Below are 21,067 nucleotides of genomic sequence, written 5' to 3' on the forward strand. Positions count from 1 at the left end.
ACAAAGGCTGTTTTTTAAACATGCTATGGACTAAATCAGTAACTATGTCCTCTACTAAGCTACTGGGGCGGCCCGTGTTGAACTCATCTTAGTACTTTCAACTCCCAATGCAATGCATGCCAGGTATTCAACAAATTCTTGATCAATAAGAAAATAGAGCATCACAAAATTAAACAGGGCACATAAAATTATTTCTCCATTTTAAAAATAGAAAAAAAAAGAGTATTAAAGGATTTAGTCAGGTGACACCCCTATAAATGGGTTAAATTGTCACTGCAACTTATATCCTCTAATTCCCAGTCCAATATCCAACTCACCACACCACCTTATGAAGACTAAAGGGGCTCCGGAGGGCTGGAGGAAGCTGGAAATAAGTCTCTCTTTTTTCACCAAATTCCTATTACATGTTATCACCATCTCTGTCATGATCTATCACAAATTCAGGTTCTAATATTGTGTGTGCACATCTTATCTCCCTCGTGAGCCACAGAGCGCAAGAAGTGCCCTCTGTTTTCCTCTGTTTTAAAATGGAGGCTACGTTCTCCTCCTACCACTGCACATTGACTTTCTTCTTTCTCACCTCCATTGCTCTTGTTCATACAGAATCAATCAATTAATGAATGACTGTGTGCCCTACTCTGCAGCCTTTAACAACACCTTTAAGAAGCCAAAAGCAAATTAAAGCCATCATGAGAAAGCTAAACAGAAACCAAGGTCTGAATGCACTGAAGTTAAACAGAAAACAAGCTCCAAAATGTTAGCCCAAGAAAAGGAGTCTGTGGTAGGCCAGGGTGGCCCACTTGAGTGTGAGGGCAGCGGAGGCTCCTCCTCCATGACTCACACAGCAGTCAGATTAGCAGAAGGCCCTTTCTCTACTCCCCCAAATCTCCAGAAGCAATCATGTGATTCCGTGCGCGTCCAGCAACCTCACTGCATCCAGGTTCTAGTAAGCTGGAATGTGAATTGCTAGGAAAAAAAACCTATGTTTATTCCATCAAAAATGTCATTACCATAAGAGCCTAATAATTATACATTTGCACACCGATGGAGGAAATGATACCTGGAAGGGATTAACAGTCTACTCTTTTTTCCTTTCTTCTTGCCAACCACCAAAAGTTTGCCATGAAGAAAAAAAACAAACTTACTTTGAGCAGCCAAGTGAGAACTGAGTCACGATATGGAACAAATTTATTCTTGTTTTTGCCAGCACTCTGATCTGCAAGAGCTGAGATAACCAGACCGAGGGTTGTGAGGGACCTGCATGGTACAACAATATATCAAATGTCACATTTTAGCACAAAGATTGAACACCAAGATGCCCTTGTACCTGCATGTGAGCAGCACCCTGTCAGCACTTTGCTGCTCAGTTCAAAAGCACACAACTCGAAATAGCTATTTTCCCCAATACTACTATAAGCAATAAAAATGCTTAGCCCAGTATTTTGTAGTACATAAAAATGTGAGTTATAAATCTTCAGGTCAATATAATACCAAAACCACATATCTCTAAGAAAGCAAGCCAGAAACACAGTAATTAAACCATAGTACAAAGCAAAAATTATATATATGAGATTCAATAATAGGATAGCATCTGGGTGATGGTGTTCTATCATCTCCATTTGGTTTATGACTCCTATGTGTCCTTCTGGGAGCCACAAGGACAGAAAAGCTTCCTACCCATAATGAGCTAACGATTCAGCTTGAGGGAGAAAATTTGAAGCCCATATGAAGGAACTGGTAAACAAAATATTACTTCGTATTATTCGTAGCACAGGATCACCCCTTCCATGAAAAGAATTACCTGACCCAAAACAGCAATAGGGCCACTGCTGAGAAACCCTGACCTGACTGAGTCTGTGCTCTTCGGCCCCATCAGGCATCTCAACAAAACCTAAAATGAGCCCACATGAAGGAACTGGTGAACAAAATATTACTTGGTAAAGTCTTAGCTTCTTGGACTTGGACAAGCACGACAGTGTCTAATAAAGGAAAAGCTCAATGTGGTTAGTACATGTTTGTCCAAAGAGCAACACACAGGTCAAGTTTCAACAGCTCCACTCTGAGAGACCAGTTATCTTTGATCTTCTCTATAGCTAAACCAGTGGTTCTCAACTGGAGGGTGACTGTGTCCCCACAAGGAACAGCCATGGATATTGAAAGTGAGCTTGGGTTGACACACCTAGGGGTGGGGGAAGAGGTGGCAGCTACTATCGCCATCTAGTGGGGAGAAGCCAGGGATGCAGCTAGACACTCTACAAAGCACAGGATCACCCTTCCCATGAAAAGAACTACCTGACCCAAAACAGCAACAGGGCCACTGTTGAGAAACCCTGACCTGAGGCTGTGCTCTTTCGCCCCATCAGGCATCTCAACAAAACCTCATATGAGCCCAGGGCCATTGAAAATACCAGAAAAAAATTCCAAATCACCTTATTATTTTAATAACCACAGATGTTCCCTCATTGGCTATCAAATCAACAAAGCAATACAAATAAGCTTGAGAGCACTTACTTGTTAATGTTGCTCCCTTCCTTCAGCCTGTCCCCTGCAGCGCCCGTCTTCGTTGCTCGTTCACTGCCAGCTAAATCCACCAGGCTCAGTTTGCCCACTTTCTCTCCAGATGTCTACAAAGGAAATCAATCAGTGCTAATAAACAGGAACACAAGGCCAGTTGTGGTGGTTCATGCCAGTAATCCCAGCACTTTGGGAGGACAAGGAATGGGGATCACCTGAGCCCAGGATTTCAAGAACAGCCTGGGCAACACAGCAAAATCCTGTCTCCACAAAAAATTAAAAAAAAAAAAAATAGCTGGCCATGGTGGTGCGTACCTATAGTCCCAGCTACTTGGGAAACTGAGGTGGGAGTTCACTTGAGCCCAGAAGTTCCAGGCCACAGTGAGCTATGACTGCACTTCTGCATTCCAACCTGAGCGACACAGTGAGACCCTGTCTCTTAAAAAGCAATACAAAAAGCAGTTCTGTCGCAACTAAATGAATTTATGATCTAAACCCTTTATTAAAAGTATTTACCATTACTTCAAAATTATTTTGTGCTGCTATAACACACTGTAAGAAAACTGTACAATCTAATGATGGAGACACAGAAAATTTATAAAACTACTAATCCAGCCAGGATGAAAGCTAATTATCTCAGAAAAACAGTGCCTCCAAAATGAGCCATTTTGAAGGGTGCCCAAGGAAATTTCCAGAGTAGTATACAAAAGTACTTCTAAGAGTTAAATTTTACTATTATTGGAAACTGTGTTTAAAATTTCATGGATATTTATCAATAATCCTGAGACAAAACACTTGCAATTCTGACATAAAAAAACAACTGACCTTTATACAATAGAAGAATCCCTCAAAATCTCAAAATATTTTGTAACATTTACATCTTATTCATATATAATTCCATTTCATGTCGGGTGTTAGATTTATATCTTTTTCTAGTTAAGATATTATATACATACAGACACAAAGATATCGTTATCAAAAGTGTTTTCTTATCAAGCACATACATGTAACATACTTTGTACTTCAATAGCAATACAAGAAATGTAGGAAACCAATACCAAAATCTACAGACTGAATCATTTTTAAAGCCTTCCTTTAAAATAGACATTTCCATAAATAAACATGCTGTTAACAAAAGGATATTCAGCATCCCAAATCAAAAGCACTTTTAGTTTAAAAAAAAAAAAAAAAAGTCCTCAGTATGTTTTTTGTTTTATGCTGAAAAGGAAATAAGAAACAAAGAACTTTTTGTTGTTACACTAATCTTGCTGTGATGGTAAAAGGAGAAAAATATGCTTTCAGCAGATGAAAATCCTGCCAAAGTATAGCACTTTGCCAGGGTGATTATTTTACCTTCTGGTATTTGAAATGGACACACTAGGGGGTAGGCATCATAATAAAATATGTAAAATTCACATTAAGAGGGAAGACGCAAATATACTAGGCAACAGACAAGTCTGCAACGCAGCAGAAGCACATGTATCTCTGACTGGGTTTACTCTTCACAAGATTCAAAACCAAACACTCAAAAAGTTATTCTACAAAAGCGAGTGATTTTATAGTACAATTTCCCCAGTGTCATTTATTCCTTCTAATGGTGTTTTACAGAAGGCAACACTGCAAAAGAACCTCTGCTAAATCAGCTAGAAGTTTTGTTTTGTTTTGTTTTTTTGAGGCAGGGTCTTGCTCTGTTGCCCAGTGCAGTGGGGCAATCATAGCTCACTGCAGTCTCAAGCTCCTGGGCTCAACTCATCCTCCCACCTCAGCCTCCCTAGTCACTAGGTCTATGGGCATGAACCACCCACACCTTGCTAATTTTCAAATATTCTGTAGAAATGGAGTCTTATTATGTTACCCGACTGTTCTCCAACTCCTGGGCTCAAGCAATCCTCCGGCCTTGGTCTCCCAAAGTGCTGGGATTACAGGTGTGAGGCACAGTGCCTGGGCAAGCGAGAGCATTACCATTGGCTTACTCAGTTAGCCATCACAGTTTAAAACTCAAAAACTGCTGGGGCAGACAGTGGGCCATCGGTCCACTTAACTTCTGCTCCACCTTCCTTTAGTGGGAGTGGGTGGAAAGCTTAAACCCACACTTCTCAGACTCCCTGGCAGCCCAGGCTCAGGATACACCTGCTAGAGGCTGAAAAGCAGAAGTAGAGCATAGGCCGCCTGCTGCCACTTTCTGGCTCTTTCTGCTGGCAGCGGGACTAGGGAAATGTAAGCACATTCTCCAGGTTCCAGGATGCTATGAGGCGGCAGCATGGACCGAAGCAACTTCTCTATTCCTGCTTCCTGGATCACAGCTATGGGTATGCCTGGAACTCAGCGTTCTAGAGATGTCCTCAGAGGTGGCACCACCCCGGTGGCCAGATGTGTGCTGTTCAGAAAGTTATTCCTCAAGAGGCAGTCTAGAACCTGGTCCTCCTCAGATGTCCCAACAACCCTGGAATCACCTGCTTCCCTACATGACATCCCTTTCTATTGACCTAGAGTGGCTTCTGTTTCTTGTCCAGAGTCCTCATTGATACACAAGTCTAGCCAGGACTTTAATTCATCTAACACCTGTAGAGAAAAAAAAACCACAATCCACTTTAGAAATATAAAAACAGGTCATGCATCTGAACACCTACCCCAGACTTCACATCGTAGAGAGTATGTGTGAGGGTGATTTTGAAAACTGCATGGGATCGGCTACTCTCCTCGTTCATGTTGGTTGCAGCAACTGTGCGAGATTTGTTACCCTCAGACATCAACGACTCGATATCCTAAGTGGAAACAAATCATAGACCCACATTTCTTTACTTGTGTAATACACACTAAAACCCTGCTACACTATAAAATGCATTACAAGTTTTGCTACTAAGTCAACAACATTTGGAGTTAACATTCTTGTTTCTCAATGAACATTGGGCCCCATGGAGTACAATAGCCAATACCATCTCTGAAAACTTAAAGTAGATCATTTGCTACAGGTACAGAGGTGGCAGCTTTGACTCAAAGTTCAGAAGCTACACCTTTGGTCACACAAGATGAATAAGTATGCCACGCCAACCTCATCTAATATAGAAATTTGAAAAAACTTAAGTTTCTTTAATACAGAAGCAATACAAATTTATTGTTAAAACAAATTAGATTATACAAATAAGCAACACAAATAACTTAAATAACTTGTGTTATTTCTCCTTTCATCCAGGCATATCACCGACTACTACTATCTTAGCAGACCTGTTTTTTATTTATTTATTTATTTTTACTATACTTTAATTTCTAGGGTACATGTGCAGAACATGCCAGTTTGTTACATATGTATATATGTGCCATGTTGGTGTGCTGCACCCATTAACTCGGCAGACCTGTTTTTAAAAATTAGAATGTCAAGAGACTAATTTTCTGCATTGATTTACCACTTGGTTGCTACTACTACTAAAAAAGAGAAACAACAAAATACAATAGGAAGGTCAAGGGATTTTCTTTTTTTTTTTTTTAATGTTATAAGCTCTAAAACAGTTAACCAACCTGGATTTTAATTGCATTAACAACAATGCAGAGCTATGATACCCATCTGCCTTACAAGGATCTTAATGAGGAGTGAGAAAAATGGTATGTGTGAAAGTTGACTAGATGCTTCCTATTACCCAGTCTTCACTTCGTTCCAGTAAGACAGCCCAATCTTCAACTTGGCACATATGGCCAAGGTAAGAGACTACATTTCCCAGATGCCCTTGCAGCTCACTCTGGCCACATGACATTTTAGTGAGTAAGATTTAAAATTAAAATAGGCCATCTGGGAATTCTCCTTCAGGGAGTAGGCGTGCTATCACGTGTTGGTTCTAAGAGCCATCTTGAACTATGGGAATAAGGACATTACCACACCTCTCTATGTTGACCACTGGAAGGAATCCAGGTCCCTAATAACACATTTGGGGCCACCATATCAGCCCTGGAGAGCCTACCTCCATATTTCTTTTCCATTAAAAGTCTTGTTTCAATCATCATTCATTCATTCATACTTTCCAATATATACTGAAAGCACCTACCACAGGGCAGGTACTTTTCAAACACTGAGAATATACAATGGACAAAACAGGTAATAATCCATGTTTCAAAGAACTGTTACATTTTTTTAATGTTATATGCAACTGAACACAATCCTAACTGACACACATCACCAAAAACTGAAAATCACAATTTTCTATTAAAAGAATAATGTTTAAGAAAAAATTCAACACGATACATAAAGAGCCTTAAAGTAAAAACATTAACTGCAAAAGGAAGTATAAGTGGGCCCCAGAATGGGAAAACAACAACAAAAGATAAAATTCATAATTTTCTAGATTGATTCAAACCCACTTTAGATTCACTAAGTCTGATAACTTCTCATTTAAAAGCCTCATCCTATTTAGTCTATATTTATTCACTGGTCTCTGATCAACTACCTCATTTTTAGGATTTTTGTAAAAAGGGATTTATTAAGTGATGCTATTATATATGCAATTTTAAAAAACAACAAAGTAAGCCAGGAAAGGGAGCCCACCCTACTACACTAAATTTAAGTCGTTCACATACAGGATGTTGTTACCTTGTAGCTTGTGACAGCCAGTTTAGAAAGTCCGTCGACATAAGGTCCCAACACACTATGCTCTCTGACTTTCAACGTCTGACGGCTTCTGTTCACGAAAAACAAAGAAATGATTTTTTTAATAATAGCCTATTTTTAAAAAGGACTCAGCTCTGCTCCATAAAAATATACAATGAATTCAAGAAAGACCCCAAATAAATAAAACCAACCGACTTGATCCCAGAAGAATTTAAACCAAACTTTAAAATCTTCACTGCGAAGAAAACTTCATAATGTGATTAAATATCACATCACTCAAAGGGTACATTGTGGGATGTCTCTTTGCTACTACAAAGAATGCAGAGTCAAATAAATATGAACAATCTATTTGTCTTACACAGAATGTGGTACAAACAGCAGAAACTCAGTAAATGTTAACTGTGCAAGAAAGGAAAACTACAGACCAGTCTGTCATGAAGAAAGACAAACAAAAGACAATAAACTGAATCTAATGATTTCAAAATACAAAATTGGGCTTATCTCAGGGCTTCTAGGCTATTGACCACTGGAAAAAAGATGCTCGCACTTTAATCACATTGACAGCCTAAGGGGGCAGAGGAAGGAAGTACGATCATTTCAATAAACGCATGAAAAAAGAGTCAATAAAATTAAAATTAAATATTCGTAAGTTGTTTTTTTTTTTAAAAAAAAACCCTCTTAGCAAACAAGGAACTAATAAACCCAGTAAAGGACATCTGAGAAAACTGTAGAGCACAGATAGCATAGTTAATAATATAAACCAAAAATATTAAGAATATTTGTTGAGGTGTTAGTCAAAGGGTACAAAGTTTCCGTTAGGAGGAGTAAGTTCTTGAGATCTATTGCACAGCATGGTGACTATAGTCAGTAACACAGTGTGTGTTTCAAAATTGCTGAGAGTAGATTTTAAATGTCTGCACCATAAAAAAAAAAAAAAAAAAGGTAAGTGGGTAAGGTGACGGATATGTTAATTAGCTTGATATAATCATTCCATAATATATACATGATCAAAACACACTGTACTCCATAAACATATACAATTCTCATTTGTCAATTAAAAATTAAATTATAAAAAAGAGTGTTAATAATGAGGTTACTGGTGATTTTCATTTTATATTTTTTTCCTTATTTTATACCACGAATGTGTGTCCATTTTTGAACTACACAAAATCTTTTTTAAAAAAGTAATAAATTATAATACTTAAAGTTTTTTTGTTTTTGTTTTTATTTTCAAATGGAGTCTTGCTCTATCACCTAGGCTGGAGCGCAGCACCAGGATTTCAGCTCACTGCAACCTCCGCCTCCCGGGTTCGAGCAGTTCTCCTGCCTCAGCCTCCTGAATAACTGGGATTACAGGTGCACATCACCACACCCAGCTCATTTCTGTATTTTTAGTAGACACGGGGTTTCATCATGTTGGCCAGGCTGGTCTCGAACTCCTGACCCCAAGTGATCCGCCTGCCTTGGCCTCCCAAAGTGCTGGGATTACAGGCATGAGCCACCATGCCCAACCAGTGTTTCAAGTTTTTTGGTGGTTCTTTGATGCCTATGAAGAGAGGTGCACACTCCTCAGCTTGATACGTATGCTCCTTTATAATCTGCTCTTGACTACCTCTTAGTCAGCTCTCCTTATCCTCGCCTTAGGCAGGAATTAATTTACTTTTATCCATTTGTATTATAATAAACTTTGGGCTCTAGAATAGCAAGAATAATGTCTAATTACTTTGGGAGTCTGCAGTTCCTAGCACAAGTCCTGTCACATAAGAATCACTAGATGAATGAACAGACTTCACTAACAAAGTGAAGATGAGAGAGATTAAGGTGACAGAGAGGACTTCAAATGTTAGCTTCCATCATTTGGAGAGGGAGTGCTAGTAACTAAGAAGGCAGGAGAGGAAGGGAAGAAATCATCATTTGGAGAGGGAGTGCTAGTAACTAAGAAGGCAGGAGGGGAAGGGAAGAAATGTTGAACACATACAGTGAATGACTAGCACGGAAGCTGAACCGCATTCAATCGCTAATACCCATAATAAAGAAAGCAAGAAAAGGATAGTTCTAGAATAACCCTTCATATAAACAGTAAAATCAGGGGATAAGGAAATGACTCTTAAATCTAAAATCTATAGTACCCTAGGATCAACCACAAAAAAAATGTCACTTATTACCATGTAACTGGATAAAGCAGATATAGAGTATGTGATTTACTTCTCACCCCAGGATATATTCTATTATTCACTTTTTTCCTTTCATATTTCCTCTTTTTTCTTAATGTATCCTCTATTATCTCCTGAGTAAAACAACATAATTATATTACTACATACTAGATGCTGAATTAATATAATTAGTACGTGAATAAAAAACGAAGTTTTCTCAAATGGTCTTTGACCGAAATTCACCTTTAGAGATTTTAATCCATTTACTTTGAATCTTCAGAAACTAAAAAAAAAAAAATTTCCAAGAAATTTTCACTGGGGAGATAACAGCAGCAGCTACCACTTATTGAGTACTTACTGTATGCCAGCAAATGTTCTAAGACCTCAGGTGTATCATCCCAGTCTATCGTCACAACAGCCCTCTGAGATAATTGTATCCTATCATTTCCCTCTTCAAGTTCCCTCTAGGCCCACAAGTTAGGCCTAGAAAGCGTAAGAAACGTGCTCAATAGGTAACAAGTAGAGGACCTAGATCTGGAGCTACGCGAATCCGAAGCTCTTCGGAATTCACTGTTAATTCATTACTGTAAGTAAGCTGTTAATTACTATACCCAAGACAAACACAGGAGAAATTACTAAAGACTGTACACGTGCAGATAAGTTGAAAAGATGCCATACAAGCACCCTGGATTAAGCAGAAGAACGAACAGGTATGAAGTCAGTCAGCTAAGAATTTCTGGAAGGAGTTAAGTCTGGGCTGGATCTCAGAAAAGTGATGATCTTTGCAGAGGTCAAAGTCCAAGAGAAAGTATTCAAGGCAGAACAAAATATATACATATACAGGGGTATAATATTAAGTAGGATGTGGGTACCTGGGCCATAAGGTACTCTCTGGCCTCTTTGTTTTGGAACAGTTTTTATTAATTAAAAGAAATTTACTTTTAATTTCTTTTGAGACAGGATGAATCTCTCATCCTGTCACCCAGGCTGGGGTGCAGTGGCACGATCTTGGCTCACTGAAGCCTCAAACTCCTGGGCTCAAGCGATCCTCCCACCTTGGCCTCCTTTCGCTCCATGTTGACTTCTGTGCATCCTACTCTCTGACCACACTGAACTGCTGGATCATTCTCCAAAGGAGATTTACATTTAATGATTAATTTACACCTTCAAGGTGTGGCAGAGGCTGTTCCCTACGCCTGAGTAGTTCTCACCCAACTTCCCAGTGAACAAACTTCCCACTCAGCACAAAAGTTATCAAGCAAGTATACTCGGTGGAATCTTCCCTTCTCCTCAGGGCAAGATCAGTCATTGTCTCTTTGCTCCCTAATTTGTAGGAGCCTCTTTCACAAGTTAAAAGCAGACTGCCTTGTATTTTAATTATTTGTTTACAAAACTCTCATTCTGTCCACATTGTGAGCTCTTGCATAGTGCCTGGCATACAATGATCACTCAATAAATGTTTGTTAAGTTTGTATAGAAGCACTGAGCATCAATTCAATCTCCCTGAGAGAACCCTGAAGATTATCATCTTGGTCAAGGAAAACTGACAACAGAGAAGAGCTGAGGGTTCTGTTTGCTCTTGACTGAGAGTCACTAAGATTCACTGCCTCTAAGATTCTCTTTTCCTTGATCATCTTCCTCATCCGGCAAAACTAAATGTCCTCCTGTTGTCCTCCAAACTTTCTGTAGGCCTCAGCTTATTTGGCTCTTTGACCTTCCTAATATTGTTTTTACATCAACAAGCCACAGGCTGTGGTCATTATCTCCATCTCTCTCCACTGTCACGCTTCCTTAAAATCTGAACTCAAAGAACTCTCTGTGGAAGGAATAGATTTCTAGATACCTCGCACTTTCCTCACTCAGTTACAGCTGCAGTGTCAAACCAGCATCTGTGAAGGCCTCCTAAGACTTCTGACCCAATTCTCTTTCCAAGTCTGTGCCATGCAATCATGGGCACTTTTTTTTGTTCCTGAGAATCTTTAAAAATTCACTGTCCTAAAGACCAGGTTTCATCACTCTGATAATGCCTCTCCCTCACCTCACAGCCCGCAAAGAGCTGAATTCCACCTGAAACTTCTTGATTAAAAAAAAACTCTTGAGCCCAGGAGTTCAAGGCTGCAGTAAGCTATGATCATGTCACTGCACTGAAGCCTATGTGACAGAGCGAGACCCTCTTAAAAAGTTAAAAAGTAAGATTTGTACTTAAGCCAATTTAAGTCTGTTTCAGTTCACAATGCTGAAACACTAAAGTCTCAAATTCGTTTACCCTTTGGGATCAAGGAGGTCTCGAACTTTTTCATTATAAATTTCCATGTAGGACACTTCTACTTTAAAACTCTGTTCTTCATTTTCCTCTTTCTGAGTTCGTTCAAAGAGTCCACTGCAAAGTCTTGGGATTAATCCAGGTTGGTCAGCTGTGCCCATCATGGTGTAAGATTTTCCAGATCCTAAAAACAAGGAAATCAGAGTTACTATTGTCTCTTTGAGAAGTTAAATATATAACCCTCTTTCTGTTGCTCATAATAAATTATAAACACTTAGCAAAATGCAATGAAAAATACATCCAAATATGAGAATAATAAATACACAAGCTTTCTTACTGCACATGAGAAAGTGAAAAGCAAATGTCCTTTAGAAAGAAAAATAGGCAGGGCACAGTGACTCATGCCTGTAATCCCAGCACTTTGGGAGGCTGAGGCGGGCAGATTGCCTGAGCTCAGGAGTTCAAGACCAGCCTGGGCAACAAGGTGAAACCCCATCTCTACTAAAATACAAACAAACAAAAAAAAATTAGCCTGGCGTGGCGGCGTGTGCTTGTAGTCCCAGCTACTCGGGAGACTGAGGCAGAATTGCTTGAACCCGGGAGGCGGAGGTTGCAGTGAGCCAAGATCGCGCCACGACAGTCCTGCTTGGGCTATAGAGTGAGACTTCATCTCCAAAAGAAAAGAAAAAGAAAAAGAAACGTCTTTAATCATCCTCATACTTTTAGAAAATACCTAAAACAACTGAGAAATAGTGAGGTCTAAAAGTTTTCTGAAATAAGCTGGAAGAGCCATATAATTAATACTATTGTGCCTGCTCCCAACCAGTGATCACAGCACAAAAAAAATGTTCTCCCTGCAGACCCCAGAGCAAATTAACTCACTACCCTTTCACTCTAGTATGGAAACTAAAGAATAATCTTATTTTTTCTTATATAAAATTATTTTCTTGGCTGGGCGTGGTGGCTCATGCCTGTAATCACAGCACTTTGGGAGGCCAAGGTGGGGGGATCACCTGAGGTCAGGAGTTTGAGACCAGCCTGGCCAACATGGTGAAACTCCATCTCTACTAAAAATACCAAAAAAATTAACCAGACACAATGGCAGGCACCTGTAATCCCGGCTACTCAGGAGGCTGAGGCAGGAGAATCGCTTGAACCTAGGAGGCAGAGGCTGCAATGAGCAGAGATTGTGCCAATGCACTCCAGCCTGGGCAGCAGAGCGAGACTCCGTCTCAGGGAAAAAAAAAAATGCATTTTCTCCTTTGTAAAAGAAATATATATTAAATAAAATTTAGAAAACATAGGAAAATAGAAAGAAAAAACTTAAATTACCATAGTCCTACTGTCCAAAAACAAGTAACTACCGACACCTAAGTATAATTCCGTTTTTAGTACCAGTGTTTTTGCAAACATGCTTTTAACCTACAAGTTGCTGCTTTTGTCACGCAACATTTTATTGTTATCATAATACCTAAAGCTAATGTGCCACATTTCCTAAGTACCAGGACTTCTGTAAAAAGTCTGCACATGGGAACTCGTTATGACAACCCTACAAGAAGGTCTATGATCATCAGCCTTTCCAGGTAAGGACACTAAAGGGCAGAGAGGTTAAGTAACTGCCCAGGTCTCTCCACTGGCCAGCTGCAGGAGCAGCACTGGAGCTGTCGCCACTTGACCCCAGCTTTCTGCCCTTTCAACACGACACAAGGCTTCTTGAAAACATCTGACACATTCTTCGGTGAGAACATTTCTAGTTGGACAAGCTGTACGCTTTACTCTCATAAAAGTAACAAGTTCACTTCAAATAGATTTTCTTTTCTTGACCACAGAGATGCAAAAGCCAAAAAGCTTATTAGTTATTACTGGAGAGACATTAAGAAGTACATTCTTTTTGGTATTTTCTCTGTTAAGATTCTGAAAGCCTTAAAAAAGCATGATCTATAGGCATGGCTAGTAATATGTTCAACGGTCATAGCTCTGTATTTTTTTTAAAAACAACCCTGCTAGTGCCTTGTGAGAAAAAATCAGTAAAGATAAAAGATCCCAATCCTAATTTTATCACATTCATTCTAAAATAATGTTATTGACTACTTTCAACATCTACAATACTTTCTGAAAGCAAAAATAACAAGGAATAAATCAGCAATGTTATTCAGTAAAATACACACAGTTCTACTTTCTCCTTCATTGATGGTTATGTGATTCCATGTTATTTAACATTACCAGTCTGTCCATAGGCAAAGATACATGCATTGTAGCCATCAAAAGCATTCTGCAGGATATTCTCCCCAAGGCACCTGAAAACAATATCTTGACCTGAGAGAGAGAGAATAAGAGAAAAGACATTTTAAGCCAAAACTACATATGAACAATTCATAAAACAAAAACAAAAATCTCAAAAACGTATAATGTGCTTATTTATCTCCAAACAAGATTTTTAAATTTGATGAATGTTCCCAAAGGCTTATGCCTTCCAGGTTATTTCTAGTTAGCACATGAGGGAAAACCAGCTCCCTGTACTACATACTTGAACAAATAAACACTACTAAGAATCCCCTGCAATGCAGAGCCAATGAGCTGCTCACTTTATAATCAATGATTATAAATATCTGAAATTTATACTTGGAACCCAGGTGTACCTGGATTTAACTATTTACCACTCAGCCAATGCTTTTATTCAGTGGGTACCAGAGTTTAGAACAATCATATATATCAACCCCCTCTCCTTTCCCTCAGTGACAATTTCTAATTACAGGATCTATAATACATACCAGTTAGGACAGGGAGTCAGAGCCTGGAAATTTCCCCCAGTTTTCATCATGGACATAAACCACAGAGTCAAGTTTATGTCCATGGAGATAAATGAGATATGTCATTTCCCCCCACAGGCCAAATGAGATATGTCAATAGTCAGTAATCGAATGTGAATCTGACAAGTCACCCTACCTCACTTAGTCTCAATACCATATGGAAGAACTGGATGCTTTTATGTTATGGCAAGGGTATTCCATTATGGCTCTTCTTTTTTTTTTTTTTTTTTTTTTTTAATACCAGTTAATTTATACTTCTGATATTGGGCCACCTAGACCAAATGAATCTTAACTTCCAAACAGCCATAATATTCATCTTTCTCATAACAGAAGCCAAAACAATATGATGCTTAATATTTAAAAGAGATTGTTTAAAAACAGGTGACAAAAGCAGTTAGGAATAAAGGCAATCAAAGGCTGTCTCTGTAGTCCTAAACTTGTGGTGAGATGGGGCTAGAGACAGTCATCATTTAGAATAGAGTAACAGACTTCCAGAGCCAAAAGAAAATTTAGAGAGAATATGGTATCTTCCTCTTCATCAAAGAGAGAAAACTGAAGCTCTGACAGGTGAGGTGGGCCTAGGGTTCCTTTTCTCCTTGGCCGGTGCTCCCCTTCTTTCAGTATGCCTTCCTGTCTCTCCCGCCCAATCTCAGGCCTCCAGGGCAATCTAAGGAGCAACCTTGCGCTCCCAGCCTCATGTAAGAGCTGGGGATTGTGAGTGTGGAATAGCCACTGTGTGCACTAGTCATGTAATTTCATCAGCATATACCAAGAATGGCACATCGTGAGTCTCCCATTTTCTAATCAACATTAAAAACTCTAATAGCAAACACGGGAGGGTGTTGTCTGTACTTTCTAAAGTTATGCAAAATAATGCTATGGTACTCATATATATCCTATGGTAAATATACAGATATAGGTTACCATCCACAGTTCCTGGCTCATTAACCCTTGTTGCAGTCTTTTACATTGCTGGGGCACTTTAGGCCTCAGGAAACGATCTGATCTCCTACCCTCCTTCTACCTGCCCGAGGCAAGATTCTCCTCTGATTGTGGGTCTCGAGCTTCTCATTCCACAGGTCCTGCCTCATATCCTAGAGGAAGGAATGCTACACAGAATGGCCAAGAAAAGTCTGAACAGACAGGACACACTGTGTTCAGATCATGCGCTTTACGTCTAATCACATTTCTAATCAGTTGACCATCATGCCTATGTAAAGAAGTCTCCATAAAAACCTAAAAGGACAGGGTTCAGAGAGCTTCTGGATTGCTGAACACACAGGGCCCAACAGGAAGAACTCATCCAACACACCGAGAAGGTGCCACACCACCTCCACGGGGACAGAAGCTCCGGCACTTGGGACCCTTCCAGACCTCACCCTCTGTATCTCTTCATCTGGCTGTTTACCTGTGTCCTTTAAAGAAAATCTCTTGTAATAAACCCCTAAACATGAGTGTTTCCCTGAGTTCTGCGAGCTGCTCTAGCAAATTAATCAAACCAGAAGAGGAGGCTGTGGGAACCCTAACTGGAAGCCAGTAGGTCAGAAGTTCTAGAGGCCTGGACCTGCGCTGGTGGGAAGGAAGGAGCAGTCTTGTGGGACTGATTCCTCAGTCTGTGGATCTGACTCCGTCCCCAGGTAGACAGCGTCAGAACTGAATTCGAGGACGCTCAGCCAATGTCTGCTGCTTGGGGTGCAGGGAAAACCACCCCCATGTTTGGTCACACACAGTCATCTTCTGTATTGATGATTGTTATTGCGATGTGACAGCAGATGAAACACATAGTTTGGGGGGTTTGCCAAGCAATCGTGTAAAGGAAAAAATACTGAACACCTCTTCTATACGATCAGTAGCTGACAGGATGCTGGATTCTATTACCTGCATACTTTTCTTTGACAGATTCATCCATAGACCAGAAACAATGATCATAAGCAAACACCTGTTGAAAGTGAACATAAGTGTGTATTAAGAAAACCTTAACATTACTTACAAACCATAACTGATAGAACTGTTCATAATAGTGAAATACAACAACTTATTGTCATACAATGGGAATTAATTACGTATGTAGAGGCTTACAATGAGAACTAAACACCCTATAGGTGATATGACTCTATATTTTACACAGAAAACTATTCACAAAGTAACAAAAGAGGTTACAAAACAAAATGTGTAATAAAATGGCTATTGCACACACACATGCACCTATAGTCACACACACAGTTACACCTATAAAGTTTATTTTTTTGCAACAAAATTAGTGATCTTTGTTTTATGTTTTTATATGTTTTCAATATTTTTATTTTTGTAGTCAAAGATATTTTTAAATAACATTTAAAGATGCTCACTACAGCATGTCCAAAATAGCTTAAAATAGCAGAATGTTTAAATAAATTATGACACGCCCATGCACAAGTATAGATTTGAGGGTATAGAAGATTTACTGATTTAAAAAAAAGTTTATGTTAATGAAAAAGTTATAAAAGTCCAGAGTATGATTCTATATTTGTACAAAAAAACTATATGCATAAAAAGCAGGCACAATCTGTATTAAAATGCTACTTGCTGGGATCTTACAGATAATCTGTTTTGATCTTTCGCCTTATCACCACTTTCTAGAATATCACATAGTTCTTTTGCATTGTTTGAAAAGCTTCTTTTCACTAATTATTTCTTTTTCTTTAAACCAACGAAGCAAAGGCAAGTTTTTCACTGACTGCATCTTTCACTTTTTCAATTTCTGACAGTTTCAAATCTACTTATTCGTGTTTTGTGATTTTACCTCCTTAAAGATTTTAAATGCAATTGTTTTAAAATGTATCTCGGTTCCCATTTTGCCACACTCTCCCACTTTACGAGTCTGTTGCCATGCTTCCTGATGATGGTGTGCATGTTAGTTTGCAGGTGCATCTTAGCAGGGAGTGTTTATTTTATGGTTTATATGATTGCTTATTTTTTCCTCTCCTGATGGCCACCTTTCCATGACTAGTTTATGCTGTCATTTCCATTACCGAAGCCCAGATTTTGGTCTTCTCAAGGCCCAATGTCTCTATCCCTTCCTATTAACACAGACATTAGCTCAGTGTTGGTGGCCAAAAACTGATTGTAAGCCCACACTCACAGAGAAGGCTCACCCAAATCAGTTTTCACAAGGTGAGCTTGGCTCCAGTCCCCAACTATACACCAGTGCCCCCATGAGTCGGCAAGAGTTGAACTTCCAATCACCTCCAGGCACCTGGTCTGATTCCAAAGCCCTCAAAATATGTCACTTCAGCCCTTGCTTACTGCTGGTCCTTGAAGTTACATATGTTGTTGTTGTATTTTTCTAATTTTGGGTAGAGATGGGTCTCACTATATTGCCCAGGCTGGTCTCAGACTCCTGGCTTCAAGCAATCCTCCAGCCTCAGCCTCCCAAGTACTGAGATTACAGCTGTGAGCTACCATGCCCGGTCTAAATATGTTGTTTTTGAGTATGATGACATGATTTTCACATTTTAAAATATTTTATCTATCCCTGCTATAATTTTGGTGTTGGCAGGAGAAGGTTTCTGTGTAAACTCTCAAGATTATTTGGACCAGAAGTTTAAAGGTTAATTTCTTTAAGAAAGAAAATTAGGTTAAGATGGTAAATTAAGAATGCATACTGATATCCATCACCCAGCTAAAATTAACTCAAAATGACAGAGGGTAAGCGAAGTGGGGAAAATGCCAAAAAGGGAGACAAGGGGGGAAAAGAACAAGTTTTTGAAACCAAGAGTACTTGCTTGTGCCTGGATCAGAATTGAGAAACTCCTGAAAAAATAGTTCCGATGAAACTGATGGGGGTAAGGGTGGGGGCCTGCAGGGAGAACACAGGCTGCAAAGCCAGTGAGCAGTTCTGGGAGGTAACAGGAGGGCAACTAAAGGGGCAGGGAGAAAACCCTGGCAGCAACCAAGAGGACAATTGACTCAGCACCTCTGGACAGGTGAGGATCAGCACACCTGCGTCTCTGTGTGAAACAGCAGGCAGGGGAGACACCTGTTCCCTGGAATGGGGTAGTGAGGAGGAAGCGAGGCCAGGAAGTGAAAGCAGACCCCCAGTGGGTGACAGCTCCCAAGAGCCCTTGGGCCCAGAAGATGTCATCCAGCTGCAGTGCTGTGTTACACACTGCTCACCCTCCATGTTTTTCCAAAGCTAAAATGTATTATCTATCAGCAGTGGTGGCTCACTAAGCCATTTTCAAACAGAGAGGAACAAAAGGAGGAAGATGGAAGATGGCCCCAAAGGACTGGGCATCAAACTGGGAGGAACTACCTTGCAAACTCCAGGTGTCAACCATAGTGAGAATCATTACAGCAGAGTAGGATTAAATAAAACGTGGAGCTCAAACAAAGTTTCTCCTGCCCTAGCTTTCCACGCTCATCTCCATAATTTTATTTAATTAATTCTGTTCTTAATAAGGCTAAGTAGAAACCATCCTGATTCTTGTAAGCTTAGTTCTCACTTCAAAAGCCCCATCTCCACATGTGTATACAGTTGTCCCTTAGTATCCTGAGGGGGACTGCTTCCAGGACCTCCTATGAATACTAAAATGCATGGATGTGTAAGTCCTTGTATAAAATACTGTACCATTTGCATATAACACATAAATATCCTCCTATCTACTTCAAATCATCTCTCGATTACTGAAAACACCTAAGACAATGTAGATGTATGTAAATAGTTGTTATGCTGTACTGCTTTTGAAATTTTTACTTTTTTTTTTTTTTTTTGAGATGGAGTCTTGCTCTGTCACCCAGGCTGAGTGCAGTGGTGCTATCTCGGCTCACTGCAAGCTCCACCTCCTGGGTTCACACCATTCTACTGCCTCAGCCTCTCGAGTAGATGGGACTACAGGCGCCCGCCACCATGCCCGGCTTTTTTTTTTTTTTTTTTTTTTTTGTATTTTTAGTAGAGACAGTGTTTCACTGACGATGGTGTGCATGTTAGTTTGCAGGTACATCTTAGCAGGGATGGTCTTTATCTCCTGGCCTTGTGATCCGCTCACCTCGGCCTCCCAAAGTGCTAGGATTACAGGCGTGAGCCACAGTGCCTGGCCCTAAATTTTGACTTTTATTGTATTATTTTTCGTAGTGTTTTAAAAACTATTTTCAACTCGCGGTTGGTTGAACCACAGACGTGAAATCTGCAGATACAGAAGGCCGACTGTATATTTACCAGAGATAGGTTCTAAATGGCACTCTCCTCTCCATTATTATTGGGTTTTTTTTTATTTGTCTTTCTTTTAGGGATTTAACAGTGACATTTCTTATTCCCAATTTGAGTTGAGAGGCTATCACCGAAGCAACCATACCGGAGCTAAGCCCGTGTGCTCAACATTGTTCAAAGGAACCTGAGGAACAAAGAAGGTAAGCGCCTTGCAGCTAGCAGGTTGCGGTGCTGGGATTCCAGCCCACAGTCTGGATCCAAGGTCCCTCCTCTGCACCACTAGGCTAGCCTAGCTCTATTCCCCAATATGAAAGTGCCAAAGCCTGGCACAAAGTTGGGGACTAATAAACACTTTTTATTTACTCCAGCACTCAATCATCCTCTTCAAGGCTTAGCAACTTCATAAATTATTATAGGTATCTTCCAGGCAATGATTTCATAAAGTGGACAAGCCTTTTCTTTCCAAGTAAACACTATAACAAATTCGAATAACATAGAAGCATAAAGGAAAAATCAAGGTCTCCCTGTTCAACAAGTCCACCTCTCACCAGAGGTGACCTCTGAGGTGTTTAACCTCCCATGTGTTTTAAGTCAACACATTTTCTCTAAACATGCAACTGAATTAAATAAAATATGAACAATTTTTAAATAACCAGGCAATGGTTCCTTCATATCTTCAATGCAACCTCCAGCCTCTGCACCAATAAAAATAAAAAAACAGCTGGGCATGATCACTCACACCTGTAATCCCAGCACTTTGGGAGGCCGAGGCGGGTGGATCATTTGAGGTCAGGATTTGAAGACCAGCCTGGCCAACATGGTGAAACCCCATCTTTACCAAAAATATAAAAACCAGCCATGTGTGGTGGTGGGCACCTGTAATCCCAGCTACTCAGAAGGCTGAGGCAGGAGAATCACTTGAACCCGGGAGGCAAAGGTTGCAGTGGGCCGAGATCACGCCACTGCACTCCAGCCTGAGTGACAGAGCGAGACTCCATCTCAAAAAAATACATAAAAATAAGAAAACAAAAATAATCCAACACATTTTCAGTAGAAAAGATGAGAGAAAGTTTACATATATAAAGAAACCAGCGCCCTATTCAACTTTTTCTTAATAATGTTTTATACTGACAGGGTGACTTTGTTTGTCATTCAGTCCCTGTGGTTAGGGGGAAAAAATTTAATAAATAAAAGATCTTAAAAAGTCAGAGTCCCAAACAGCCATGTCTATAATACACATTTTAGCAATAATAATAGAGAACTGAATTACAATTCAGCCACGGGCTCTAAAGGAAAAACAAAACCCCAAGAATGGAGATTAGCAATCTAAGTTTCCTGGAAGTTCCAAGTAACTTCATGGTCAGATAAGAAACAGTCTTTGTGCTCACTTCAAGCAGGGCTCCACATTCCCTAAAAGACAGAGGCGAAAGCATGTTCCCTTGAGGCGGCTGCGGCTGCACAGGCTTCTGTTGGCGGGGAATGCAACCCCAGCTGTCTCGGGAGCAGGGAGGATGAGTCGGTTTTGACCACAGTTTGGAACTA

At 39.9% G+C, this 21,067-nt stretch overlaps 1 protein-coding gene across 2 annotated transcripts in view; it reads right to left on the minus strand.

The window, feature by feature from the left end:
* Nucleotides 1–21,067, minus strand: part of KIF13B (kinesin family member 13B) — a 193,901-nt gene that overhangs the window by 105,708 nt on the left and 67,126 nt on the right. For both annotated transcript variants that reach the window (XM_015145099.3, XM_015145098.3), the window contains exons 4-10: nt 16,216–16,276; nt 13,751–13,843; nt 11,531–11,711; nt 7,094–7,181; nt 5,145–5,279; nt 2,512–2,624; nt 1,146–1,257 (exon numbers count right to left, since the gene is read on the minus strand). In XM_015145099.3, coding sequence (XP_015000585.3) covers nt 1,146–1,257; nt 2,512–2,624; nt 5,145–5,279; nt 7,094–7,181; nt 11,531–11,711; nt 13,751–13,843; nt 16,216–16,276 — 783 coding nt within the window. The remainder of the gene's footprint in view (nt 1–1,145; nt 1,258–2,511; nt 2,625–5,144; nt 5,280–7,093; nt 7,182–11,530; nt 11,712–13,750; nt 13,844–16,215; nt 16,277–21,067) is intronic.

This window comes from Macaca mulatta, chromosome 8 (assembly GCF_049350105.2).
Source record: "Macaca mulatta isolate MMU2019108-1 chromosome 8, T2T-MMU8v2.0, whole genome shotgun sequence".
In the NCBI taxonomy this organism is placed as follows: Eukaryota; Metazoa; Chordata; class Mammalia; order Primates; family Cercopithecidae; genus Macaca; species Macaca mulatta.